Consider the following 27,321-nt stretch of genomic DNA (forward strand, 5'->3'; position numbering starts at 1 on the left):
ATAAAATAAAAGGAAAACAAAATCAAAATAGCAAACGATAACAAAGTAATAAGAAATACTAATAAGTGTCTCTGATGTATTGATTAAAATATTAAAATTAGTGATTTTGTATTAAAAAAATATGGTGTAAGTATTGCTAAGACAAAAGTAAAGAAATTTATATTTTCAAAACAAAATATCTATTAAGGGATTTCTTAACCAATAATCTTACGACATTCGTTAGAAAGATCTTAAATTAATAGCTTAATTATATTTTTATTTTCTACAAATATTTTGCATTTTATTCTTTATTTAAGTAAAATTTTGTTTACTTTTAATCCTAACTAATATTAATTTTTTTATATTTTTGGCGCATATTATTTTTTAGTCCATGAGAGAGCTCACCATGGTTAGGACAAGCTTCAAAGATATCACTGACTTATTTGAAATATTCATATAATATTATTAACTTTTTTTAATTGAAATAGGTTATTATTCGTTTTTAAATGATGGTAGCAAGTTCACTTTATGATTCGCATTGAATTGGAACTCACCAATGCAATTTAGATCTAGCATTAGGGATTAGACTTCCCCGACATGACAAAGTTTGAATTTTGATCAATAAATGTAGGGTCTTGTTAACCAATGCCTCTGGGGCATTGGTTAAGAAATCCAAAAGTAAAAAAATTGTCTTGGAAATATAAATTGTTAATTTTGACTAACTAATTATTACATCACTTTTTAATAAAATTTTACGTCTTTTAACTGCTTAACCAATGCTCTGAGAACACTGGTTAACATTCTCCATAAATATATTCATATCTAAAGTCTGACACACTTCGAATAAAATTATGTTTAGTGGAGAGGACTTAGAGGGATAAAATGACATGCTTGATCATATCATGAAGCTCGTATACTCAAAAATTTACGATGTATCTATATTAGGGGAGGGGATTGTAATTTAATTTTTTTTTTTAAAACAACAAGATATAATAAATAACGTCTTAAAAATAATCTGAATAAATTTAGTGAAAACGACGTCCTCCAAGAATAAGAAGAAATAGTTGAATTTGAGAGTACTTTGTTTGTGAAAATGAAGTGGAAGCTGATGTAAAGTTGAAGTTGGCAACTGCCAAAAAGAAGAATACACCGTGTCGTTCCCTATAATACATACACATTACATTCCACGTTCTCATCTCATTCAACACTATTCATTCAATTCAAAGTTGAAATCGCTTTTCGTACTTCGTAGTTCATATACATAATCTACACCACCATCAAACTCTCTCACCCTCCAATCACGCTCATCGGATTCCCCCCAACTCCATTTCATCCAACCATCCATATCCCGCCACGTAATCACTCACACACTCTCTTCCTTTTTTCATCAAATCTAGCACCAATTAATTCATCAACACAAAGACAGACAAAGTAGCAGTAGTTATTATTAATGAATGCTTAAACAAAACAGAACAACAAAATCAACTACAACAATGGACATGATGATTCCTGGTAAAATACGGAAACGAGGTTGTTCATCATCAGCATCATCATCTTCCTCAGTAATTAACCACAACTACAGATTCAAACGCGCTATTCTTGTAGGTAAAAGAGGAGGCGGATCCACTACACCCGTACCTACGTGGAAGCTGTTAAGCTCGCGATCTCCAGCGTCGGCGATGCGGATACTTCAATCACCGAGGTATCCACCGCCGCCGTCGCAATCGGGGAGTAAATCAAAGCAAGCTCCGGTATCGGCGAGAAAACTAGCGGCGACGCTTTGGGAAATGAATGAGATTCCTTCGCCTAGTGTTAAGGAAATGCGTGATCACGTGAAAATGAAAAAAGAAGTTAAAACAAAAGATAGGGTTTCAACTGCTAGGTCTATTCGTTCTGGTTCTTTGCCTCCTCATTTGTCTGATCCTTCACATAGTCCTCCATCAGAGGTTTCATTTTTGTTTCTTTTTAAATTTTTTTTTTATTTATGAATTATAATATATTTATATATTTATTTCTGTTCTGTCATTGTGGACCTATTGTGTTGTGAATTAATTGATTATTTAATATAAATAAAATGAGGAATATTCTGAGTCCAGATCATGTGTCAGTCTGGAATTTTGCCTTCATTTACAAGTTACAAGCAATAATGTTAAGAGATTTAATTTTGTACTATTGCATAATTTGGTTTAGAATTATTATGTATATGTGTATTTCTTACTGAGTATTGTTAATTTATTTTGTTTATTATTGTAGAGAATGGATCGATCTGGAATTGGTAATCGACATAGAAGAACACCGAGCAATTCACACAGGTTGAGGTTAACAGAACAACATCACCATGTTGGTCCTTTGGATTCTTTTAGTAATGCCAGTGTTATGGAGGTATCTCATACAGTGTTTTTATGTTGTGTCCGTTTTGAAAATGTGGATTATTTTGTCTATTTGTTCATGGGAATAGGCAACTTACATATGTAACTTAGTAGGAACTTGATTTTCTCATTGGGGATTTTTACTTACTTGATAACTTCCATGTAGAATTTTTTATTGGAGCAGATTTTCTTTTGTTAATCTTTTAAATGACTTTGTCATGTAAATTTTGTGTCCATTTCTCACTTCATTGCATCAAATAGGTGGATCCAATAATAATTTATCAGTGTTTTATGAAAAGAAAGAAAAACACAATTTTGACTCGGCAAGAACATGAAAGGATTCATGCTCGATGAAGCTAATTTGCTGTGCAGAAGTACGAGTCTTGAATAAATGACAAAACCCATGTAAAAATCAGCGGAAGAAATGAAACAATCGTTGAGTTGGAAAAGAAATCATCAATAGTTTGACCTGTGTTCACTTTAGGTCATTGTTTTATGGCAAATGTTAACTTGTGCCCTCAAGGGCACATGTTAAAGAACTCATTATAGAAATATACGTATCAAAAGTCGTGCATTCAATATCTTAAAAGTTAAAATATTATCTTTTCCAATGTAAAGTTGCTCTTTTTAGGTTCCTTAACATGTGCCCTTAGGGCACAAGTTAACATGACCCTTGTTTTATAGATGGATAAATAGAATAGATGGAAATGTTTTGTTGCCAACTGCCATGGTCATTGTTGATATGCCCTTGCTATTCATTGTATTTGTAACGCATCTACTAGAATTTCGATGGTATTGTTGACATTCTTCATGAAGCTATGAATACAAGATTTACTGAAAAAGGTTATGACATGCCAATTTGTTCTCTATTCGTATCAGAATGGCTAGAGTGCATGTCAATTTTAATTTATACATTATTTTGAATGGAGAGTTTGATCTAGTTCTGTACTGCTTTCATGACATATTTGCATAATACCCTCTTAACTCTTTGATAATTTAAAATGTCCAAAAATAACATATGATGTGCATGTCTTATAGTAGCGTCTTGGTTTTCTTGCAGATTGAAACCAGATCTCGAGCACAGACCCCTGCTTCATCTACCGTGGGAGTTAAACCACGTTTGAAAGATGTCAGTAATGCATTGACAACATCAAAAGAGCTACTTAAAATTATAAACCGCATGTGGGGTCATGAAGACCGCCCTTCTTCTAGTATGTCCCTTATATCAGCTCTGCATACTGAGCTGGAGAGGGCTCGCCTACAGGTTAATCAGCTTATCCACGAACAACGTTCAGATCAGAATGAGATAAATTATTTGATGAAGTGTTTTGCCGAAGAAAAGGCTTCTTGGAAAACCAAGGAGCGAGAAATTGTTGAGGCTGCAATTGAATCTGTTGCAGGAGAACTTGATGTAGAGCGGAAGCTAAGGAGACGGTTGGAAAGCTTGAACAAGAAGCTTGGGAGAGAACTGGCTGAGACGAAAGCATCCCTTCTTAAGGTGGTGAAAGAACTTGAAACTGAAAAGAGAGAAAGAGAAATTATTGAAAAAGTATGTGATGAGTTAGCAAGAGATGTTGGCGAGGATAAATCCGAGATAGATAAACAAAGGAGAGTGTCAACAAAAGCTTGTCACGAGGTAGAGAAAGAAAAGGAAATGATGCAGTTAACCGATATGTTACGCGAGGAGAGAGCTCAAAAGAAACTCTCCGAAGCAAAATATCAACATGAGGAAAAGAATGCTGCTGTTGATATGCTCAGGAATCAGCTTGAAGCTTTTCTAGGCAGCAAACAAGTAAGAGAAAAGGGACGTAGTTCCACGCACTTGAACGACGAAGAAATTTCTGCATATCTGAGCAGAAGCAGATTAGTCTCCCATCATACTGAAGATAAAGAAGATGATGGAGAGGTTGACAATGGTGTAGAGTGTCAAGAGGAATCCGGTGAAAGTGACCTGCATTCTATAGAGTTAAATATGGACAGCAACAACAAAAACTATAAGTGGACCTACCCTTCTGAAAGCAGATTTGATACAAGAAAATATCCAATCGAGGAAGAAATAAAAGGTAGGAGGTCTATCTCTGGAAGAGCTTCAAGGATAAGCACATCTCTGCAGAGGAGTATATCAGATGGAGTGGAATGGGGGAACCAAGGTGATGAGAAGCTCCAAAACTCAGGAGATGGAATAGACTGGGAAAGCTTTTATGAACTGGAGAAACAAGCTCAAGGAAAAAGTTACGGCGATGAAGTACAACAAAGCTATAAATCAGTGAAAGGATTAAAGGATCAAATACTAGCTGGTTCCAGGCTTGGATCTTCGAAAGGTTATGCTAGTCCAACTAGACAATTTTCACAACCTTGGCCTTCACGAGATCCCATAAATAGCTTCCAAGAGAGACATGCTACAATGCAGGGAAATGGGCAAAAATCAAGGTTAGGGGAAGCCAGGGGTGAGGCTCATAATTTAATAAGGAAGTCTAAAAGGTGATAAAATAAAATCTTTTAACACTGCCTTGTTTGCCAAGCAAATACCCCTTGCTAGGAGAAACCAAAAGAAGCTTTTCTCCATTTCAAGTTTTTAGATTTTGTATGCTAAAGTTGCAGCACTCGCTGCTCAATTTTTCAGTTGACCAATATGAGTAAGTATGGTCTTGTTTGTAGAGTTCTGAACATGTGTTATAAGTATAACCGGCGAGTTTTTTTTTTTCTTCCCTTCCTTTCCTTTTCTCCTGTAATATATGCTGACGTTGACTAAGAAAACTTGGTTTTTTCTTGACCAGTTTGTGCCTTGCAATGTCCTTTAATCGGTTGGTTTGATTCAGACACTTCCGCCAAATCAGTACTAGTATGAAAAATGAGGTAAAAAAGAAGTACATGAGTTGGAGCTTCGAACTAACAGCCTGATTGACTTGAGTAAATATTTTTATTTTATTTTTATTTACAAGGATTTATGTAAGAAATACATTAAATGGTTTATTGTCTTTTTTAGGATAAAAAATAGTTTATTGTTTATTCTTTAATTTTTGTAAGGTAAAAATCTTTTTGTCATAACTCGTAAGTATAGGTCCAAGTATCTAGAAACTTGACTTTTAGTGACATTAAACTTCCGTAGATAAGCGTTATTTTATCTTTATCGTAAGTATAACATAAGTTCTTATACCTACGAATTCATAAATTCTGATTAAGACGACTACAAAAATAAAATAAAAAATTGAAATTTAATTTTAGTTCATTGTGAATGTAAAAAAAATAATATGACTAGTTAAAACCACACGTTTTCAAACGTAGTAGATGATGCTAATCATAACATTTCGAACCCTATTTGAAACAAATCAGCTCCATTGAAGATCTTTTTGTTTGCTTGGTAATTGTTATGTAATCGACTTCCAACTAAAGATATCATGTTTCATCGTTAAGTCCTCCCGCCTATTTATAGTTTATGTGCTCGTAGATGGTTTTTATGTTTTGTGTACACTTCAGGAGTGTATGGTGTAACGCCCTATTTTATTACTTATTTATTTTATTGAGATTAGATGTCTTTTTATAATTTAGTTGATATATTTATTGAGTGATATTTTGTTATGTTATATGTTGGTATTTATTAGTATAATATATTTGTTATTTTGTGTAGAAATATATATGTTATCTGGTGAAGAAATATATTTGTTATTTTGTGTAGAAATATATTTGTTATTTGATGTAGAGATATATTTGTTATTTGGTGTTAAAATATTATATACATATATATTTTGATGAAATATGCTATTATGTGTTATATAGTGGAAGAATATATTTAGTGGGAGAATATATTTAGTGGAAGAATATATTTATTTAGAATAATGAGGCTTTGGGGCAGAATTGGAAATAAGGGAAAATAAGTAAGTTAAGGATTTATATATATAGAGGAGAGTCAGATTTAGAAAATAAGGATTACGTGCAAACTGTTTTTGGGAGAAAGAGGAGAAACCTAGAGAAAGAGGAGAAACGAAGAGAAAAGAAGAGTTAGAGAAGGAGAAGTCTGTAGAACCTTGTTGTCAATTAATCTAAGGTAAGGGTGAGACTACCTTTCAGTAATATTAAGTCTATAATTCTGATAATTAGATTAGATTTAACATGTTGTAGGTTGAGTTTATGAGAATTTGAGAATTAGGGTTTGAGAGAGATTTGATGATTAGATGATGAAAACTTGTTGAATTGATGTAGAAAATTGTGTACAGACCTTAGATAATCCATAAGATGATTATTGGAAGTAGTTTTGAGGTTAGAACCATGAGATTAGGTGAAACTTGGAGAAAATCTGCATTCTGCCCGAATTTTGATATTAAAACTGGTATTGATTGGTGCCGAATTGGTCTTAGGTGTAAACACGAAAGTTGTAGGTATGGATGTTAGCTTTCTAATGTCGTTGGTCTCACGTCTAAACGATTTATAGAACTTGAGTTATGGTCAAATTACTGCATGTAGGTCACTTTATGGACTTTCAGCACAACTTTTCCCGAATTTTAAAATGATAACTGGTATTGATCGGTGCGAAATTGGCCTTAGGTGTAAACACGAAAGTTGTAGGTATGGATGTTAGCTTTCTAATGTCGTTAGTCTGATGTCAAAATGATTTATAGAACTTGAGTTATGGTCAAATTACTGCACGTAGGTCACAGTGAATTTTTATGGACTTCTGCACAACTTTTTCGAATTTAAAATGAAAACTGGTATTGATCGGTACAGAATTGGCCTTTGGTGTAAACATGAAAGTTTAGATAATTTTGTTAGCTTTCCGGTGGCTTTGGTTTGAAGTGAATATGATTTTTAGTTTTTGAGTTATGATGAAAATACTCCAAGGAGGTCTTAGCGAAATTGTACGGTGACATCATTCTCTGTTTCATGTTTTTGCGTTTGTTTCACATGTTTCTGTTCTGAATTAGTCTTTGGTATAAACATGAAAGTTGTTGATATTTGTGATATCTTTCCAGTAGCTTTGGTTTGACATGAAAATATGTTGTGGATAATGTATTATGTTTTTACAAAGATACATAGTGAATTATTGTTGTTGTTTAAATACGATGTTATATGATGTTGTTTGTGATTGATGAATATGATGTTTTATGATGTTGTTCATGATTGATGAAGTATTATATGAAAGTATATGTTATTTAATATGATGGTATAAGATGTTGTCTATAATTGATGAATTATGATATTACATTAGAAGATGTTGTTGTTATCGTTGTCGCTGTTGTCGTCAATTTCATTAAGTTGTAAGTTGTTGTTGAGGTCGTTGAAGTTGTTGATTTTTTGTTGAGTCCATGCATACATCATTCAAGTTGAGGGCTTGATGCCCTGGAGCTTTTGCTCAATTATGTTGGGGGCTTGATGCCCTGAAGCTTTTGCTCAATTAAGTTGGGGGCTTGATGCCCTGGAGCCTTTTTACGCTCAAATATGTTGGGGGTTTGATGCCCTGAAATGGTACCACATGCATTTGCATTATCAAGATGGTTTTAAGAAGTTGAAGTTGCATAGTCGAGTCAAAGTCGTCAAGTTGATTAAGTTGATTAAGAAGTTGTTATTGACCAGTTTGTGCCTTGCAATGTCCTTTAATCGGTTGGTTTGATTCAGACACTTCCGCCAAATCAGTACTAGTATGAAAAATGAGGTAAAAAAGAAGTACATGAGTTGGAGCTTCGAACTAACAGCCTGATTGACTTGAGTAAATATTTTTATTTTATTTTTATTTACAAGGATTTATGTAAGAAATACATTAAATGGTTTATTGTCTTTTTTAGGATAAAAAATAGTTTATTGTTTATTCTTTAATTTTTGTAAGGTAAAAATCTTTTTGTCATAACTCGTAAGTATAGGTCCAAGTATCTAGAAACTTGACTTTTAGTGACATTAAACTTCCGTAGATAAGCGTTATTTTATCTTTATCGTAAGTATAACATAAGTTCTTATACCTACGAATTCGTAAATTCTGATTAAGACGACTACAAAAATAAAATAAAAAATTGAAATTTAATTTTAGTTCATTGTGAATGTAAAAAAAATAATATGACTAGTTAAAACCACACGTTTTCAAACGTAGTAGATGATGCTAATCATAACATTTCGAACCCTATTTGAAACAAATCAGCTCCATTGAAGATCTTTTTGTTTGCTTGGTAATTGTTATGTAATCGACTTCCAACTAAAGATATCATGTTTCATCGTTAAGTCCTCCCGCCTATTTATAGTTTATGTGCTCGTAGATGGTTTTTATGTTTTGTGTACACTTCAGGAGTGTATGGTGTAACGCCCTATTTTATTACTTATTTATTTTATTGAGATTAGATGTCTTTTTATAATTTAGTTGATATATTTATTGAGTGATATTTTGTTATGTTATATGTTGGTATTTATTAGTATAATATATTTGTTATTTTGTGTAGAAATATATATATGTTATCTGGTGAAGAAATATATTTGTTATTTTGTGTAGAAATATATTTGTTATTTGATGTAGAGATATATTTGTTATTTGGTGTTAAAATATTATATACATATATATTTTGATGAAATATGCTATTATGTGTTATATAGTGGAAGAATATATTTAGTGGGAGAATATATTTAGTGGAAGAATATATTTATTTAGAATAATGAGGCTTTGGGGCAGAATTGGAAATAAGGGAAAATAAGTAAGTTAAGGATTTATATATATAGAGGAGAGTCAGATTTAGAAAATAAGGATTACGTGCAAACTGTTTTTGGGAGAAAGAGGAGAAACCTAGAGAAAGAGGAGAAACGAAGAGAAAAGAAGAGTTAGAGAAGGAGAAGTCTGTAGAACCTTGCTGTCAATTAATCTAAGGTAAGGGTGAGACTACCTTTCAGTAATATTAAGTCTATAATTCTGATAATTAGATTAGATTTAACATGTTGTAGGTTGAGTTTATGAGAATTTGAGAATTAGGGTTTGAGAGAGATTTGATGATTAGATGATGAAAACTTGTTGAATTGATGTAGAAAATTATGTACAGACCTTAGATAATCCATAAGATGATTATTGGAAGTAGTTTTGAGGTTAGAACCATGAGATTAGGTGAAACTTGGAGAGAATCTGCATTCTGCCCGAATTTTGATATTAAAACTGGTATTGATTGGTGCCGAATTGGTCTTAGGTGTAAACACGAAAGTTGTAGGTATGGATGTTAGCTTTCTAATGTCGTTGGTCTCACGTCTAAACGATTTATAGAACTTGAGTTATGGTCAAATTACTGCATGTAGGTCACTTTATGGACTTTCAGCACAACTTTTCCCGAATTTTAAAATGATAACTGGTATTGATCGGTGCGAAATTGGCCTTAGGTGTAAACACGAAAGTTGTAGGTATGGATGTTAGCTTTCTAATGTCGTTAGTCTGATGTCAAAATGATTTATAGAACTTGAGTTATGGTCAAATTACTGCACGTAGGTCACAGTGAATTTTTATGGACTTCTGCACAACTTTTTCGAATTTAAAATGAAAACTGGTATTGATCGGTATAGAATTGGCCTTTGGTGTAAACATGAAAGTTTAGATAATTTTGCTAGCTTTCCGGTGGCTTTGGTTTGAAGTGAATATGATTTTTAGTTTCTGAGTTATGATGAAAATACTCCAAGGAGGTCTTAGCGAAATTGTACGGTGACATCATTCTCTGTTTCATGTTTTTGCGTTTGTTTCACATGTTTCTGTTCTGAATTAGTCTTTGGTATAAACATGAAAGTTGTTGATATTTGTGATATCTTTCCAGTAGCTTTGGTTTGACATGAAATATGTTGTGGATAATGTATTATGTTTTTACAAAGATACATAGTGAATTATTGTTGTTGTTTAAATACGATGTTATATGATGTTGTTTGTGATTGATGAATATGATGTTTTATGATGTTGTTCATGATTGATGAAGTATTATATGAAAGTATATGTTATTTAATATGATGGTATAAGATGTTGTCTATAATTGATGAATTATGATATTACATTAGAAGATGTTGTTGTTATCGTTGTCGCTGTTGTCGTCAATTTCATTAAGTTGTAAGTTGTTGTTGAGGTCGTTGAAGTTGTTGATTTTTTGTTGAGTCCATGCATACATCATTCAAGTTGAGGGCTTGATGCCCTGGAGCTTTTGCTCAATTATGTTGGGGGCTTGATGCCCTGAAGCTTTTGCTCAATTAAGTTGGGGGCTTGATGCCCTGGAGCCTTTTTACGCTCAAATATGTTGGGGGTTTGATGCCCTGAAATGGTACCACATGCATTTGCATTATCAAGATGGTTTTAAGAAGTTGAAGTTGCATAGTCGAGTCAAAGTCGTCAAGTTGATTAAGTTGATTAAGAAGTTGTTATTGACCAGTTTGTGCCTTGCAATGTCCTTTAATCGGTTGGTTTGATTCAGACACTTCCGCCAAATCAGTACTAGTATGAAAAATGAGGTAAAAAAGAAGTACATGAGTTGGAGCTTCGAACTAACAGCCTGATTGACTTGAGTAAATATTTTTATTTTATTTTTATTTACAAGGATTTATGTAAGAAATACATTAAATGGTTTATTGTTTTTTAGGATAAAAAATAGTTTATTGTTTATTCTTTAATTTTTGTAAGGTAAAAATCTTTTTGTCATAACTCGTAAGTATAGGTCCAAGTATCTAGAAACTAGACTTTTAGTGACATTAAACTTCCGTAGATAAGCGTTATTTTATCTTTATCGTAAGTATAACATAAGTTCTTATACCTACGAATTCGTAAGTTCTGATTAAGACGACTACAAAAATAAAATAAAAAATTGAAATTTAATTTTAGTTCATTGTGAATGTAAAAAAATAATAATATGACTAGTTAAAAGCACACGTTTTCAAACGTAGTAGATGATGCTAATCATAACATTTTGAACCCTATTTGAAACAAATCAGCTCCATTGAAGATCTTTTTGTTTGTTTGGTAATTGTTATGTAATCGACTTCCAACTAAAGATATCATGTTTCATCGTTAAGTCCTCCCGCCTATTTTTAGTTGGTCTTCCCTTCAACTGATTTGGTTGACTTGTGTTTGGGTTATTTGGAATGAGAGAAATTGCAATATCTTCCAACATAAGGAATCTTCGATGTATCAATTAGTTGATAAAGTAAAACTTCTTTTTTTAGTGGTTGAAAGCAAAAAGTAATTATAATTTAGCTTTTCATTTTCATTTTTTGTGGTTAAATCCCTCCAAGGTATGAATTATTGTTACCCAACTTTTGTTATTGTTCACTCTCTTTGTTGTAATTTTGTTTTTATACGACAATTTTTGTTAAACTTTGAATTCTATCGTTGCATTCTTTGTGTGGGATGTGATTTTTTTTTGTTGGAATTGGTTTCATTTTTGTTTTTTCAAAAATAAAATGATTAGATCAAAATATGGAGTTTTTAAATCTCAAAAAAAAAAAATGGAAATTTTAAATCTCGATTATATCAATCATTTTTTTGTTAAAATATCAATCATTCATTAAATCTGAAAATAGACATCTGATGAGTGCAATGAGTACGTTCGTCTTCTCCGCTCCAAGTAACCAAAACCTTCAAGCCACCAAAAAACCTCCCGACCCACAAAAGCCTCCATCCCCAAAGATCTCCTTCCGTGATAAACTGTTAGGACCCTCCCAAGAACCCATGATCCGAGAAAAAGAGGACATGATTGAAAAAAAGCTAGTACGTATTGAACACGAAAATGGAAATCGACTTCTACCCAAGGTTTACCTTGAACCATCTGTATTCCAGGAGCTATGCACACCATGGAAGGACGTTATTGTTATCAAGTTGCTGGGGAAAAACCACGGCTACCACACCATGAGAGAAAGACTCCAAAAAATTTGGCGACCACAAGGGGGTTTTGAAATCATGGACAACGACAACAGATTCTACATGGTGAAATTTGATCAAGCTGCTGACAAAGAAAAAGTCATCACAGAGGGACCTTGGTTAATCTTTGATCACTGTCTCGCAGTCACCCACTGGTCGCCTGAATTTGCATCCCCGAACGCTAAAGTGGACAAAACAATTGTTTGGGTGAGATTCCCAAGTCTGAATTTAGTGTATTATGATGAGAGCTTTCTGTTAGCAATGGCTTCTGCTCTTGGACGTCCCATCAAAGTCGACACAAACACCCTGAAAATTGAAAGAGGTAAATTCGTCAGAGTTTGTGTTGAAATTGATCTAACCGTGCCAGTAGTAGGAAAAATTTGGGTCAACGGTCATTGGTACAAGGTCCAGTATGAGGGTCTACACCTAATTTGCACCAGTTGCGGATGCTACGGTCATTTGGGGAGGAACTGCCCAACCACACCAATACAAACCACCTCCACTGCGCCAACAAGTCACCAAACAGCAGCAAACAACGACGGAGGCAGTCAGCAAACGCAACATCCGGCCACCACCGAAGTGCAATTAATTCCAGAAGTTGAAAAAGGTAAAGCAGTTACTGTTTTGCCTAAAGAATCATCAGCTAATGATGACAAAATAATTAGCATTGATGGAGATAGTAATGAGTTACATGGGGATTGGTTACTGGTTACTAGAAAAAAGAAACAAACAAAAAACCCCACCCAAATTCCCTCAAAAACCGTTACCTCCAAAGGAAACAAATTCAATGCCCTAATTAGTCTGCAACATAAAAACAAAGCTGGCCCACCAACTACCCACACCCAATCACGCCCTTCCCTTGTTGAATTTCCACGCGCCCACCAATCCCCTAAAGACTCAAAACGGCGCAGACATGATGACGACATCAATGATGAGCTGTTTCTTGATTTCTCCCCTGGCCACACTCGTATGCAGTCGCCTCCAATTAACCATAAAGCCAATACCAAGCATGCATACGTGGGAAAAAAATTTAAAATCGCCTAACAACCAAACTTCCACTATCGACCTTCCAAAACAAGATTCCACTGGTAGTATTATTCCAACACCCGAGCCAATTTACAACCCCAGTATCATGCATACTACACTCTCCAAACAAACTGACCATGAAACTATCAATTCCACAAAAACTCAAACACGTGAAGCTATGGCCGAAGCCCATGATGACAATGCTGTTCCACAAAACCTGGATGCCCATGGAAGTAATGAAGAGGACATGGTTACGTAGAAGTCTCTTTCTTTTGTTCTCAAATGATTACATTGTTATGGAAGCTCTCCTAGACATTACCATCCTCTCTTGGAATATTAGAGGGCTTACAATAACAATGCTAGAAGACACCTTAAAGAACTGATGAGAAAATACAACCCAACTTTTATTGCGATTTATGAGACTCATGTTCCATATTATAGATTGTCCTCTTTCTGGGCAAACACTGGTTATACCCCCATTCACATCATAGAATCTAATGGCCATTCTGGAGGTATTTGGCTGCTGAAACACTCTGCCTCTACCATTGTTACTAATGTCATCGATTCCAACAATCACTCCTTAACCTTCACCATTAGACGTGGCAATGCCTCCACTTTATGCACATGCATCTATGCCAGCCCCAACCATACCCAGAGACCAAACCTTTGGAATCATCTAGTGCACATCAGCCATTCTATTCATGCACCCTGGATGCTCATAGGTGATTTCAACGAAACTCTCCTCCCAAGTGACCAAAGAGGTGGCGTCTTCCATCATAACAAAGCTGCTTCCTTCTCAAATTTTATGAATTCTTGCAATCTTCTTGACCTCACAACCACAGGTGGTAAATTTACTTGGCATAGAAACAACAATGGCATCCGCATTCTCTCTAAAAAGCTGGATAGAGGTCTAGCTAATGTTGACTGGCGCATGAACTTCCCAGAAGCCTTTGTAGAGGTTCTTTGTAGGCTCCATTCTGATCACAATCCTCTTCTCATCCGTTTTGGGGGCCTCCCTTTAGCCAGAGGGCAGCAACCTTTCCGATTTGAAGCAGCTTGGATTGATCATCTGGACTACGAGAAGTTGGTTAAAATTTATTGGCAACTCCGCAACCAAAACATCACATCGACCTTGAATAATGTCAAGGAAAACTCTATCACCTTCAATCATGAAGTCTTTGGCAACATTTTCTAAAGGAAGAAGCATATTGAAAACCGGCTCAAAGACATCCAAAATTATCTTGAAAGAGTTGATTTCATCCGACACTCCCTTCTTGAAAAAGAGCTCCAACAAGATTACAACCATATTCTTTTCCAAGAAGAAATGCTTTGGTATCAAAAATCAAGAGAAAAGTGGGTTAAATTTGGCGACAAAAACACCGCTTTCTTCCATACTCAAACTATAATTAGAAGGAAGAGAAATTGGATTCATAGACTCCAACTCCCTTGTGGCACTTGGTCCTCCGATAGTGATACTCTCCAGCAAGAAGCCCAAAATTATTTCAAAAACTTTTTCAGTGGAAGCCAAGCCGACCAAGACCGATCCTTCACCGAAGGCAACCATCCGTCCTTTGATGAGAACGAAAGAGCCTCCCTAACCGCCCCAGTTACTAAAAATGAAGTGTATGTTGCCCTTAACTCCATGAAGCCCTACAAAGCCCCTGGCCCAGATGGTTTCCATTGCATCTTCTTTAAACAGTATTGGCATATTGTCGGAGATGACATCTTTCACTTAGTCCAAACAGCTTTCCAAACAGGTTACTTTGACCCGGAGATTTCTAACACTCTCATTGCACTCATCCCAATTTCAGGCCTATCAGTCTTTGCAATATTATTTATAAAATTATTACTAAGGTTCTTGTTCATCGGCTTTGGCCTATCCTTACTAACATTATTGGCCCCTATCAAAGTAGTTTCCTGCCTGGTAGGGGTACGACAGATAACTCTATTGTTTTGCAGGAAGTCATTCACTTTATGAAGAGATCAAAGAGGAAGAAGGGTTTTGTGGCTTTCAAGCTTGATTTGGAAAAAGCTTTTGACAATGTCAATTGGGATTTCCTTAGGAACTACCTTCATGATTTCGGGCTCCCAGACATCACCATCAAGCTAATCATGCATTGTGTATCTTCACCAAGCTACTCTATTCTTTGGAATGGGAACAAGTTGCCTCCTTTCAAGCCTTCTCATGGTCTTCGACAAGGTGATCCGCTGTCCCCTTATCTCTTTATCCTTTGTATTCTCCGCTGCTATCAACTCCGCCGTCATCCAAGGAACATGGGAGCCCATTCAAATCACCCCTACAAGATCACAATTATCTCACCTCCTTTTTGCAGATGATGTCCTTCTCTTTGCCAAAGCGAAGAGCTCCTAGTTTCATTTTATTCATGATTTGTTTGATCGTTTCAGTCGAGCATCGGGTTTGAAAATCAACATTGCCAAGTCAAGAGCATATTATTCTTCAGGCACTCCTCATGGCAAAATTACCAGCCTCACTGCCATATCAGGTATCCAAAGCACAACTTCCCTTGGAAAGTATTTGGGATTCCCTATGCTCCATGGGCGCCCAAAGAGAAACGATTTCAATTTCATCATTGAAAAATGCAAACCCGATTGGCAACTTGGAAGAATAAGCTCTTGAATAAGACAGGTAGATTGACTTTAGCAACTTCTGTTTTATCCTCCATCCCTACTTACTACATGCAGATTAATTGGCTTCCTCAGAGTATTTGTGATAGTATTGACCAGACAACCAGGAATTTCTTATGGAAAGGCACGAACAACAAAGGAATTCACTTGGTAAACTGGAAGAAAGTGACCACCCCGAAGCAACTTGGTGGATTGGGCATTAGGAGAGCTAGAGATGCAAACACTTGTCTCCTTGGAAAACTTGTTTGGGATATGGTTCAATCATCAAATAAATTATGGGTAAGCATTCTCTCCAACAAATACGCTTCAGGGTCAAACATCCTTCATGCCACCAGCAACAATACTAGCTCTCCTTCTTGGTCTTCTATCATCAAAGCAAAAAATATTCTTTGCAATGGTTATCTTTGGCGTGCTGGATCGGGATCCTCATCCTTTTGGTTTCACAATTGGAGCCCCCACGGCTTGATTGGTTCTTTGGTTCCCATCTTAGACATTCATGACATCCACCTTACCGTTAGAGATGTCTTCAGTCACAACGACCAACACACTCAAGCTCTCTACACTAATCTGCCTCCTACAATTGCGGATTTCATAGACAACACCCAAATCAGATTTAATGATAGAGTTGATGATACCACCATATGGAGCCACAACAAAAATGGGGTCTACACAGCAAAAAGTGGTTATTCTTGGCTTCTTTGCAACTTGGAATCGACTATCAATCCGTCATCTTCTTTCACTTGGACTTGGATATGGAAACTAAAGATTCCCGAAAAGTTCAAGCTGCTGATTTGGCTTGCTTGCCACAATGCGCTCTCTACTCTATCGCTTCTCCATCACCGTCAAATGGCCCCCTCTTCCACTTGTTCGAGATGTGGTGAAGAAGAAGAATCAATTCTGCATTGCCTTAGGGATTGTCGCTTCTCCACTGACATTTGGATTCAGCTCGGGTTTGCACATCCAGATTTTTTCAATGATGACATTCTGCATAATTGGATAAAAACTCACGCTGCTGGAGCTCTTTCTTCCCGCTTTCTTGCCGGCCTTTGGTGGACGTGGAGACACCGGAATTTAATGTGCCTTAGTCATGAATCTTGGTCTCTTCCTCGGATAATGTTTAATATCCATAATTCGGTTGAAGCTATAGAGGCAGCGTTTCATTCAGCTCCTGTCCAGCATGAAGACAGAACGGTTCACTGGAATAATCACAACTTCAACTGTGCTGTGTTGAACGTAGATGGCAGCTGTTTGGGTTCCCCAATTCGAGCTGGGTATGGAGGTATTATTCGTAACTCAGCAGGTTTCTTCCTCGAAGGCTTCTCTGGATTTATCGAAACAACGACAGACATATTGTTTGCAGAACTTACGGCAATTCACAGAGGTCTGCAAGTGGCAATTGACAAGGGAATCGAGGCTTTGGTCTGCTATACAGACTCACTTCTATCAGTTCAGCTCCTTTCTAATAACACTTCTCGCTTCCATGCATATGCTGTGTTAATTCAAGATATTAAAGACCTGCTCTCCTCAAGAAACTTCTCCATCCATCATTGTCTTAGAGAAGGTAATCAGTGCGCTGATTTCTTGGCAAAGCTCGGAGCAAATTCAAATGAAGAGTTTGCGAGACATACATCTCCTCATCATGATCTCCTTCCTCTGATTAGACTTGACGCCATGGGAACTGCGTTTCCTAGAGCTTAGGCGTCTTCTTGCTGTTTTTTTTTTTGTTCTTTTTCCTTTCTTTTTAGCTTTGTAACCAAAAAAAAATCTGAAAATATGTTCTGTACAGTAATCAAAATAAATTATTATTTTTTTTTTTTTTAGAAAAATGAAGTTTTTTACGTAAGAAATTGAGAGGGGGAAATTGAAAGTTTACAGTCGGGGGGTTCATGAATGAATTTCAGCTAGAGAATTTGAACGTGGCCACCAGCTTCACCCTTTCTGTTCCACTCCTCAGCCGTCGTTTCCATGCTTTCTTCGCTACAACAACATTGTTCCGCTACTCGTTCATCTGCATGCATAACAACCCTTCTCAAAGCTTGCAAGAGATTCCAACATCTTCAACAAGTTCACGCTTCCATCATTCAAAGAGGCCTTGAACAAGACCAAGTTCTCATTTCCAATTTCATTTCCCTCGCCAACACACTTTCCATTTCCACTCTCTCATATTCCACAGCGGTTTTCAACCGCGTTCTCAACCCCTCTACATTCCTCTGGAACACTTTCATTAGAACCCATTGTCAAAGTAGCTTCTTTTCTGATACAATTTCCGCTTTTATTCGCATGAAAGCGGAAGGGGCTGTGCCTGATAGTTACACTTACCCTTCTGTGATTAAAGCATGTTCCGGTATGTGTAAGGTTTTGGTAGGAAAATCGGTTCATGGGTCGGTGTTTAGGTGTGGTTTGGATCAGGATTTGTTTGTGGGAACTACTTTGATTGATATGTATGGTAAATGTGGTGAGATTGGTGATGCTCGTAAGGTGTTTGATGAATTGTCTGACAGAAATGTGGTTTCTTGGACTGCTATGGTTGTTGGGTATGTTACTGCTGGGGATGTGGTTGAGGCAAAGAAGGTGTTTGATGAAATGCCGTTTAGGAATGTAGCTTCGTGGAATGCTATGATTCGGGGTTTTGTTAAGGTTGGGGATTTGTATAGTGCTAGGGGTGTGTTTGATTCTATGCCGGAAAAGAATGTTGTTTCTTTTACGACAATGATTGATGGATATGCTAAGGCTGGTGATATGGAATCGTCGAGGTTCTTGTTTGAACAAGCTGCGGAAAAGGATATTGTTGCCTGGTCGGCTTTGATATCGGGGTATGTTCAGAATGGTGAGCCTAATGAGGCGTTGAAGGTCTTTCTTGAGATGGAATCAATGAACGTGATACCTGATGAGTTCGTATTGGTTGGTTTGATGTCGGCTGCTTCTCAGTTGGGTGACTTAAAATTGGCTCAACGGGTTGATTCTTATGTAGGCAACAGCTCTATTGATCTTCAGCAAAACCATGTGATTTCAGCACTTGTGGATATGAATGCGAAGTGTGGAAACATGGAGAGGGCGTTGAAATTGTTCCGAGAAATGCCTAAGAGAGATTTAGTCTCGTATTGTTCAATGATTCATGGGTTTTCAATTCACGGGCATGGGGAAGATGCTGTGGATCTATTTAATAGGATGCTGATGGAAGGGATAGTTCCAGATGAGGCGGCATTCACAATTGTCCTGACAGCTTGTAGTCATTCAGGGCTCGTTGATAAGGGTTGGAAATATTTCAACTCCATGAAGGAAAATTATGGCATTAGTCCTACACCTGATCACTTTGCATGTATGGTTGATCTTCTAGGCCGGTCTGGGCAATTAAGGGATGCTTATGAACTTATAAAATCAATGCATATAGAGCCTAATGCTGGTGCCTGGGGTGCACTTATTGGAGCATGTAATCTACAGGGTGATACAGAGTTAGGAGAGATTGTTGCTAATCGACTTTTTGAACTCGAGCCTCAAAATGCTGCTAATTACGTGCTGCTGTCTAACATCTATGCAGCAGCTGGGCGATGGAAAGATGTTTCCCTTGTGAGAAGTAAGATGAAGGAAAGAGGAGTGTGCAAGATACCTGGTTGCAGTAAACTTTAGTACAATGCTGAGTTATTTGTTGTTCCATGTATGAAGTTCTGAATGTACAGAACATGGAAATCGGTATGAGTTCTTGTCCAGTTGATCTTGAAGCTCAGCAGTTATTTCATGGTAGGTAAATTGCAAATTAGTTGATGGTATATAAGTTTATTGCCGTTTTATACTAACTGTCGCATATAATTTTAACATGGAAGAACATGAGAGGATCCATTATCATTGAAGTTAATTTATGCTTTCTTCTATGTTACATTGGATTGAGGTTTTAATTTCATTTATATCGTTTTTAGGGGTTGAACCTATCCCGCCTTCATAAGATGCCCTGTCATGAATAGCACTATTTATTCACAACACATTTGTTTATAATTTTTCAGTATTTCTTGGACCACAGGATATTAAGAGCTTTTTGCAATTTACAATGAAAATGCTGTGTATGTCAACTGTCAAGGATTTGTGTTGATGCCCTTACCATTCATTATATTTCTAATACATCTACTAGAAGTTTGATGATGTTGGTTACAAATTAATATAATTTCTTCATGATTGTGGATTGAAGATTTACTAAAACAGATTGTAAAATGTCAATGAGCTCTCTGTTTATACCAGAATGGCCAAACTGCATATCAAAGTCAATTTATACTTTTTTTTTTGTTTCTTTAAATGGAGGGCTGTTCATTTAGTTGTTTCTTTCTTTTATAACATGGTTACATAATTTCCTATTAACTGCGTATCAAATGTTTTAATTTTATTAGTAAAAATTATAAAAATAATATTTCTAAAAAGTGAAGTTCAAAATAAGTAACTCAAGACCAGTTTTTCACATGTAGCTCTTGCATGTCTTAAGCACTCCATACCTTGAACCACACACTGTTTCAAATGTCTTTGCTGATTCTTTGTACGTTTTTGTGTTTCCTTTTAAGGTTTTCTTCCACCTCAGTTGGTGGTATTTTACTATTGCTTTTATTGCCTTGAGAGAGTCACCGCTATTGCTACAGTTCTTTAGGACAGAAAGCGAGCCTTGACAATCACATCACAACTTCCTTGTCTTCTTGGATTACTGGTACCAATCCTTGTACATGGAAAGGATTCAATGTGATCAATCCCAGTCTATTATCACAATAGATATCATCTCAATAAAGATCTCAAGTAGCATTGAAGCAGGTTGGCAGGTATTATTTAAATCTCTATTGTCATCATCTTTTTGAATAATTTTTTCTATGTTTCTTTCTATTGTCATCTCCTTCTGATATCCTGTTTGTCTTTTCTGTTCTGGCAGCCCAGATTTATATGGTGACGGTAACATCAAACTATTCACTTATTGGACAATGGATTCTCAATTCGATTGCCCCATTTTGTCCTTTCTTTTAATTCATTATAACTTTTTTAATTACTTTGATAGATTGATGCATATCAAGCAATGGGTTGGTATAATCTCCCTTGCTCTGGCCTTATTTAAATTAGCAATGACATGGGTCTGGGAGCAAAGCATCTTTCCTCTTTCTAACCATGCTTCTTCCCAATAGGGTATAACTTTAAGCATCCTGGTAAGTGAGGTACACATTTTTTATCCTTTTACAATATCGTCTTTTGTTGTAAGACATTATGGAAAGAAATTATGCCCCACACTTAATAAACACTAAAATTGTATCAATGAAATTGTTATGTACAAGCACACAACCATTTTAATTGTAATATTTTGATATTGATTTTATTATTCCGTCTTTTTTATTTTTGCTTCCTTGTTTTCTTCCTGATTATGATTGAATCATGTTTGTATCTTTTGATGGCTCCTAATATTGTCTCTGTCTGGTGCCAATTCAGTATTTTTGCCCCTTCTATTGTCATGTATCAAGCACACACACCATTTTTCATTGTAACATTTTTTATTTGAACATATTAATCAGTTCATCTTTATTTGATTTGCAACTGTAGCACCAAGAACATTTTGAGACCCTCTCCCTGTAGATGGTTGGAGACTATGGGACCCACTTGAAGACATTACACCACAGAGACCACACAGTTAAGCTTGTCAAAGAGAAAAAGAAGAAACAGAGTCGCAAGGAAGAGGAGTCAAGGGGAAGCCGTCACAGGGAGGAGATGATGCAAACGAAGGAAAAATCGGCGTTGTATCACACAAAAATCGGTGTTGTAGGAGAGTTCAGCAATCAAAGGGAGGGAGATAAAAAGATGCAAGGGTTTCTTTTGTTTGTGGGTACTGAGTGAGGAGGGAGGTCAAATGGTTTTGTTCGTTTTACAAAACTGATTTTCCCAAAAGAAATCCAACCCAAGGATAAGAGGCTCATTCAATACAGTGGCCCAACACGGAGGTTGTATGGTTCAACTGCAAAACACATGATTTTGACCACAAACTCCCTTCCGGCAATCTTAATTGAATCAGAGTCCGAGTCCTTGGCGAAGGATCGTAAGATCCTACGACCCAACACTTGATCCTGATTACATTGCATAGACCGGCCTCTCATCTGAGGCTACCACGCACATCACCCTAAGTAAGGGGGAAAACACCCCTCATGCAATTCATAACATTTACTCTTTGCAAGTTTACTGGACTTCATAATAATAAGTGCTCTATAATAAGTGCTCTATAATTGTAATGCAAACACCCGATTGTCAATTAAGATGCGGCAATACCAGTCATTGCAGTTTGCAGGTCAAATCAAGTAAGAGTAACTTTTGCAATAAAAGAATAAGACTTGTTCTTTTGTAAATGTAGGTTGTGATCTTTTTATAGTTAACAATCATATTTTGTGGAGAGGGATCTTCTTGAAATTTTCCAAACACTAGGTTGATTCAATGAGCTGCACATGGTGTCAAGTAAATCTTCTCCCGCTTTTGCATCAAAATTTACCCATTAGCTTTGTAATTTTCTGCATTGTCCGTAAAAACTGGGACAAGTTTTTCACCAACCTCTTCAACAATATCATCTATCATCTTAAAAACTTTGTTAGCAGTCTTTGCTTATGCAAGATGCATCAATAGACTTAAAAAACATGGCTTGCTTGAGAGTATTTACCAAAAAGTTCAGTATATTTCTTCACCTATTGGTCCAACCGTCGGTCATTATGGTGTATTCCAATTTCTTAACAACCCTATGTTCTTCCAAATCCTCATTGATTTTACCAACATAATAATTCAAATATTTCACTCTAATACCATGAATTGATGGTGGCTTAAATCCTTGACCATGTTTACCAACATATTTAATGGTATAACATTGTTGCAAGATAGACTTGAGTTTCTTTTAATCTCTTCTGTCTCTTAAAAACCCACATTTCAGCAGAGTTAAAAAAAGCAGTTTTTCACACTGCAAACTCGCAATTTCAACCACGCCGCTTACCTCTAGCAATCCTATATGTATTGCAGCACAGAACCATGACTGTTGTTTATAGGTTTTTAAGGAGTTGAGATCCTCTCCATTTATAAAAAATAAAATAAATTATTTAGGGTCGAATAATTGGTGTTTTTTTTTTTCTTAAGAAAGGATCAAATAATTGGTGTTGTTGGTATTGTTTAAACTTGACAGAGTATTGATTAAGTACACTATATAGTAGTATATCGTTATCGCAATATTTATTTTAGAAAATTATTGTTATTATCATTAGTATTTCATCTGATCTAATAATATAGTGTGATTGTTATTTCAGATTAGATGAGTGTATTTATGAATATATAAATTCTACGTGATAAGATTCCAACTTAATTATTCTTAATCCATAGTTGGAGCTAACTTCGGCGTATTCCATTGAGTTGCCGGCTACAACGTTGATCAAGACCCACACCCAAACAAATACTGTTGGAGTTTGTGATTAATTATTTGTATTTTTTACATAAAATATTAGTACCACCTTTGTATTGGTACGTCTTTGTTTTTTTTATTTAACTGGACTTCTTTGTTAATATATTGCATCATATGAATTTCATGGATGAAACAAAAGATATGAAAAAGAGTGAATAATTTCTTAATATACGGACGAACGGCTATTTCCATACAATGCGAGTGACTTTTGTCTTGCTATTAATTAAGCTTGCCTGTCTATTGGTTGCTATTAATTAAGCTCGTTTTCATGTTCTAACATACTGTTCCTTCTTCTCATTTTCTCATATTTCTCTCTCTCTTTTTTATAGATATCATGGCAAGTTCGAGCCCTGCCTCAGTCAACAGAAGGTATGCTTTGTGATCTTAACAATTTACTTTTGTGTATGATTTTAAGTGTCACATTTGAAATATTTGTTTGTTTCATATTATTTGCTATTTTAGAATACCAATGAAATGTTAATTGCTTTTTTTTCACTAATATACTCTTATTTATTGCATCTCAATTCACTAACTACTAGTATATTACTAAGGGTACTTTAACAATTTACTTTTGTGTATGATTTTAAGTGTCACATTTGAAATATTTGTTTGTTTCATATTATTTGCTATTTTAGAATACCAATGAAATGTTAATTGCTTTTTTTTCACTAATATACTCTTATTTATTGCATCTCAATTCACTAACTACTAGTATATTACTAAGGGTACTTTAACAAATGAAGTTCATTTTTTTTGTCAAGTAATATATTGATTAGAAATTCACCTCTTAAGGTGTTGAATAAGCGGAAATTATGGGAATCGAACTTCGATCCTTGCATAACTTTAACGACACTTAATATGATTTAGAGGGAATAGAAAACACCGTGGTTTAATTAGTTTTAGCCAAAAACAAACTTCAAACTTAGGTAGGTATAATTTGGTATATACCGTTGTTTAGAGTCATAGGAATCAAATTGTGTTTAGAAATATGGGTTTTGATATTATTCATTCGTTGGATATATTGGAAATTTGATACTGGAGATGTTTTTGCTTATTGCTAAATGAGATGCAATAATTTTATTTTTTAAAATTTTGATACCATATGCTCTAAAAATAGCATAACGAAAATCATTAAAATTTTAAAGTTGAATTACAAACTAAAATTTGATACAAAAAAAAAAAGTGAAATTAGTCTGAGTTTGACGTCTCTAACAAATTTTATATTTTTCCACTTTTTTCTAGTAATATTTGTTTAGTGTTTCATGATTTTTTTTGAAGGGTTTCATGATTCTTGTATTGTTATAAAAAAAATTAAATAATAATAAGATTCTGCATTTAGATTCATCTAAAATAGACATCAACACTCAACAACATGAATTGTGTATGAATTTAGGCCTAACGACTCTTTTCTTCTCTGCAGACTAGAAGGAAAAGTGGCGTTGATAACCGGTGGAGCTAGTGGAATTGGCAAACGCACTGCAGAAATTTTTGTCCAACAAGGAGCCAAAGTAGTGATCGCCGACATCCAAGATGAACTTGGACATTCGGTTGCTCAAACCATAGGATCATCAACATGTACATATGTACATTGTGATGTCACTGATGAGAGCCAAATAAAAAATGCCGTGGACACAACCATACAAACATATGGAAAACTCGACATTATGTTCAACAATGCTGGCATTGGTGGCCCTAACAACTCTCGGATCATTGACAATGATAAAGCAGATTTTGAACGCGTATTAAGCATCAATGTGACAGGTGTTTTCCTCGGCATCAAGCACGCAGCACAAGCCATGATCCCAGCTCGCACTGGTAGCATCATAAGCACTTCTAGCATAAGCTCTTATGTTGGTGGTGCTGCCTCACATGCTTATTGTTGTGCAAAGCATGCTGTGGTTGGTTTAACTAAAAATGCAGCAGTTGAACTTGGACAATTTGGGATTAGAGTTAATTGTGTGTCTCCTTATGCTCTTGCAACTCCTTTAGCAACACAATTTGTTGGATGTAATGATGGTGAGCTTGAAACTACCATGAACACGTTGGCTAATCTTAAGGGTGTGACTTTGAAAACTGATGATGTGGCAAATGCAGCACTTTATTTTGCTAGTGATGATTCGAGGTATGTGAGTGGCCATAATTTGCTCATAGATGGAGGATTCAGCATTGTTAATCCATCCTTTCACATGTTTCAGTATTCAGATTCTTGATTTTGTTTACTACCATGAAGCAATAATAATAATTATGAAGAAGTTAGAATAAGGGATCAACTTGGCTTTGATTGTAATTTTATATTGTTGCTACAAATGTTTTGGATTCTTCCGTATCTTATGCTTGGGTTGTGGTTATCATGCGTAAGCCATAACTTATGCACCTGATTTGTTATTGTTGAACTTTAATTTGTTTTTGAAATTCAACTTAAACCTACTTCATTCGATTCGATGCTCGATCGGAATTTAATCATACCGTTTCATAATTACATACCACGAATCACTATACTATTGCTTTTATAAATCATTTTTCTGAATAAGAATATTTGACTTAGTACTTACATAAAAATGAATTAAAAAATAATAAACAAAATAAACTATATGTGTCGTCTTTACTCAAAAAGTTTGTGAATTCGTAGTAAAAAAATTTGAATAGTTTTTTTTCTTCAATAATTTGATATGTAATATTAGAACAATGTCTACACACGCTGTCATCTTTGTATGGTATTATAATCATCTGTTTTTTTGTCAAAGAAAGTAGGGTGTTACAATATACTCCCTCTGTCCCTATATGTAAGCACTTTTTCTCTCTAATAAAAGGGTGCTTACATATAGGGACGGAGGGAGTATATTTTTAGGTGTATATGAGCATAACTGTCAATTAGAGATGTATTTTTTATATTGAGTAGTGATATTTGGACATCTTTTTCTTACAACTTTCATGACAACTTTATTTTTCTCTCATATGATTGGTCAAAAACAATAGAGAGAGAAAAAAGAAGAGAGAGATTAAAAGCATAATGTGAGTATGAAGGAGATAATTGTCAAAAAGTTGTTAGAAAATGGTTGTACAAATATCATTTCTCTTTTATATTTATTTTACAATTTGTGTAAGTATTTATGGATAGTTGTTATGTAATATAGTGGTTATTACTACTTGAGTTTTCTCTTCATACTCGATTGAATATCTATTTTCTAACGTGATTGTCGCAACAATTGTTATCGTTGTGTGTCGAAGATTACACTAGGTAGGAGCTTCGCTCCATAGCCTTAATGATGTGTGTTGTAATTATGAATTATCTTCATGTTGTACTTTATGTCTACGTTCCAAGTTTACCTCTCTGACTTAATTCAAGAATGGCCATGCTTAGACATCATGACTACTGTTGTATGAAACATGTGAGTAAATGGTCCCTTTTTTTTTCTTCTTTCGCTGGAGATGTCTTGAAAAATTAATACAATAAATGTAATGTAAAATAAAAGTGAGTTGAGGTTGAAAGGGTTGAATACATATATATATCGATACGAGGTGAGCATAATCGGTATGGTCTTAATCACACGAACATCGATATGGACATCAAACGCGACGTGAACAACGATGCGGTGACAGCTTATTAACAAATTGAAAATAATATAGTTTTGTTTTGTGTATTCATCATATCGTGTCAATCTCGAACTTTGACTGACAAACATTTGATTTTGGGACACGCTTAATCCGATATGTAGTATATGCTGATGTGTAAACAAAAGGTAAAATTACCCATGGGTCGCACACTAGTGTATAATAAAGATGTAAAAGAAGAGAGTATTGGGATATGCCAGCAAAAAAAGCGTGCAAGAGTATTGTGGAAACGGATGCTATTGCTGAAAAAGGAGATGTCGCTAATGTTTCACCATCAAACCCAAAATACTATAGGAAGAAAAAAAAAACACAAAAATAGTTGACTGGCTATAGTGTGTAAACTAATGAGATCCACCAATGGTCCATTAAAATTAAGGTCCATATCAAGGGCTCCCTATAATGAATATCAG

At 35.4% G+C, this 27,321-nt stretch overlaps 5 protein-coding genes across 17 annotated transcripts; all 5 read left to right on the forward strand.

Annotated features, from left to right (window-relative positions):
- The first annotated feature begins 1,173 nt into the window (after positions 1 to 1,173).
- Positions 1,174 to 5,124, forward strand: LOC146910798 (golgin family A protein). Of its 2 annotated transcripts, none has more exons than XM_085727747.1 (3): positions 1,174 to 1,925; positions 2,233 to 2,361; positions 3,409 to 5,124. In XM_085727747.1, exons 1-3 carry the CDS (start codon positions 1,434 to 1,436, stop codon positions 4,831 to 4,833), a joined length of 2,046 nt encoding a protein of 681 aa, XP_085583873.1. In that variant the 5' UTR covers positions 1,174 to 1,433; the 3' UTR covers positions 4,834 to 5,124. The 2 variants fall into 2 exon arrangements, with proteins under 2 accessions (XP_085583873.1, XP_085583874.1); XM_085727748.1 differs by having other exon boundaries at positions 2,233 to 2,319.
- A 6,744-nt stretch (positions 5,125 to 11,868) lies between these two features.
- Positions 11,869 to 13,233, forward strand: LOC146910799 (uncharacterized). The gene has a single exon (XM_085729463.1). The coding sequence runs from the start codon at positions 11,869 to 11,871 to the stop codon at positions 13,231 to 13,233; it is 1,365 nt and encodes a 454-aa protein (XP_085585589.1).
- Positions 13,234 to 13,321: 88 nt separating this feature from the next.
- On the forward strand, positions 13,322 to 17,559 carry LOC146910800 (uncharacterized). Its single transcript, XM_085729465.1, has 6 exons — positions 13,322 to 13,465; positions 13,556 to 14,298; positions 14,413 to 15,034; positions 15,175 to 15,425; positions 15,622 to 15,719; positions 15,863 to 17,559. Exons 1-6 carry the CDS (start codon positions 13,322 to 13,324, stop codon positions 17,557 to 17,559), a joined length of 3,555 nt encoding a protein of 1,184 aa, XP_085585591.1.
- A 192-nt stretch (positions 17,560 to 17,751) lies between these two features.
- Positions 17,752 to 22,272, forward strand: LOC146910801 (Pentatricopeptide repeat (PPR-like) superfamily protein). Of its 9 annotated transcripts, none has more exons than XM_085727757.1 (5): positions 17,752 to 19,603; positions 20,406 to 20,654; positions 20,762 to 20,781; positions 20,885 to 21,038; positions 21,418 to 22,211. In XM_085727757.1, the coding sequence occupies exon 1, from the start codon at positions 17,827 to 17,829 to the stop codon at positions 19,486 to 19,488; it is 1,662 nt and encodes a 553-aa protein (XP_085583883.1). In that variant the 5' UTR covers positions 17,752 to 17,826; the 3' UTR covers positions 19,489 to 19,603; positions 20,406 to 20,654; positions 20,762 to 20,781; positions 20,885 to 21,038; positions 21,418 to 22,211. The 9 variants fall into 9 exon arrangements, with proteins under 9 accessions (XP_085583883.1, XP_085583882.1, XP_085583879.1 ...); XM_085727756.1 differs by having other exon boundaries at positions 20,885 to 21,029; XM_085727753.1 differs by having other exon boundaries at positions 17,752 to 19,599.
- On the forward strand, positions 20,889 to 25,736 carry LOC146910802 (secoisolariciresinol dehydrogenase-like). Of its 4 annotated transcripts, none has more exons than XM_085727760.1 (3): positions 20,889 to 21,029; positions 23,629 to 23,668; positions 24,720 to 25,736. In XM_085727760.1, exons 2-3 carry the CDS (start codon positions 23,634 to 23,636, stop codon positions 25,507 to 25,509), a joined length of 825 nt encoding a protein of 274 aa, XP_085583886.1. In that variant the 5' UTR covers positions 20,889 to 21,029; positions 23,629 to 23,633; the 3' UTR covers positions 25,510 to 25,736. The 4 variants fall into 4 exon arrangements, with proteins under 4 accessions (XP_085583886.1, XP_085583888.1, XP_085583885.1 ...); XM_085727762.1 differs by having other exon boundaries at positions 20,911 to 21,038; XM_085727759.1 differs by lacking the exon at positions 20,889 to 21,029 and adding an exon at positions 23,406 to 23,496.
- Positions 25,737 to 27,321: the final 1,585 nt, after the last annotated feature.

Source organism: Medicago sativa, chromosome 7 (assembly GCF_051527215.1).
Source record: "Medicago sativa cultivar Bolivia chromosome 7, Bolivia_mono, whole genome shotgun sequence".
NCBI lineage: Eukaryota > Viridiplantae > Streptophyta > Magnoliopsida > Fabales > Fabaceae > Medicago > Medicago sativa.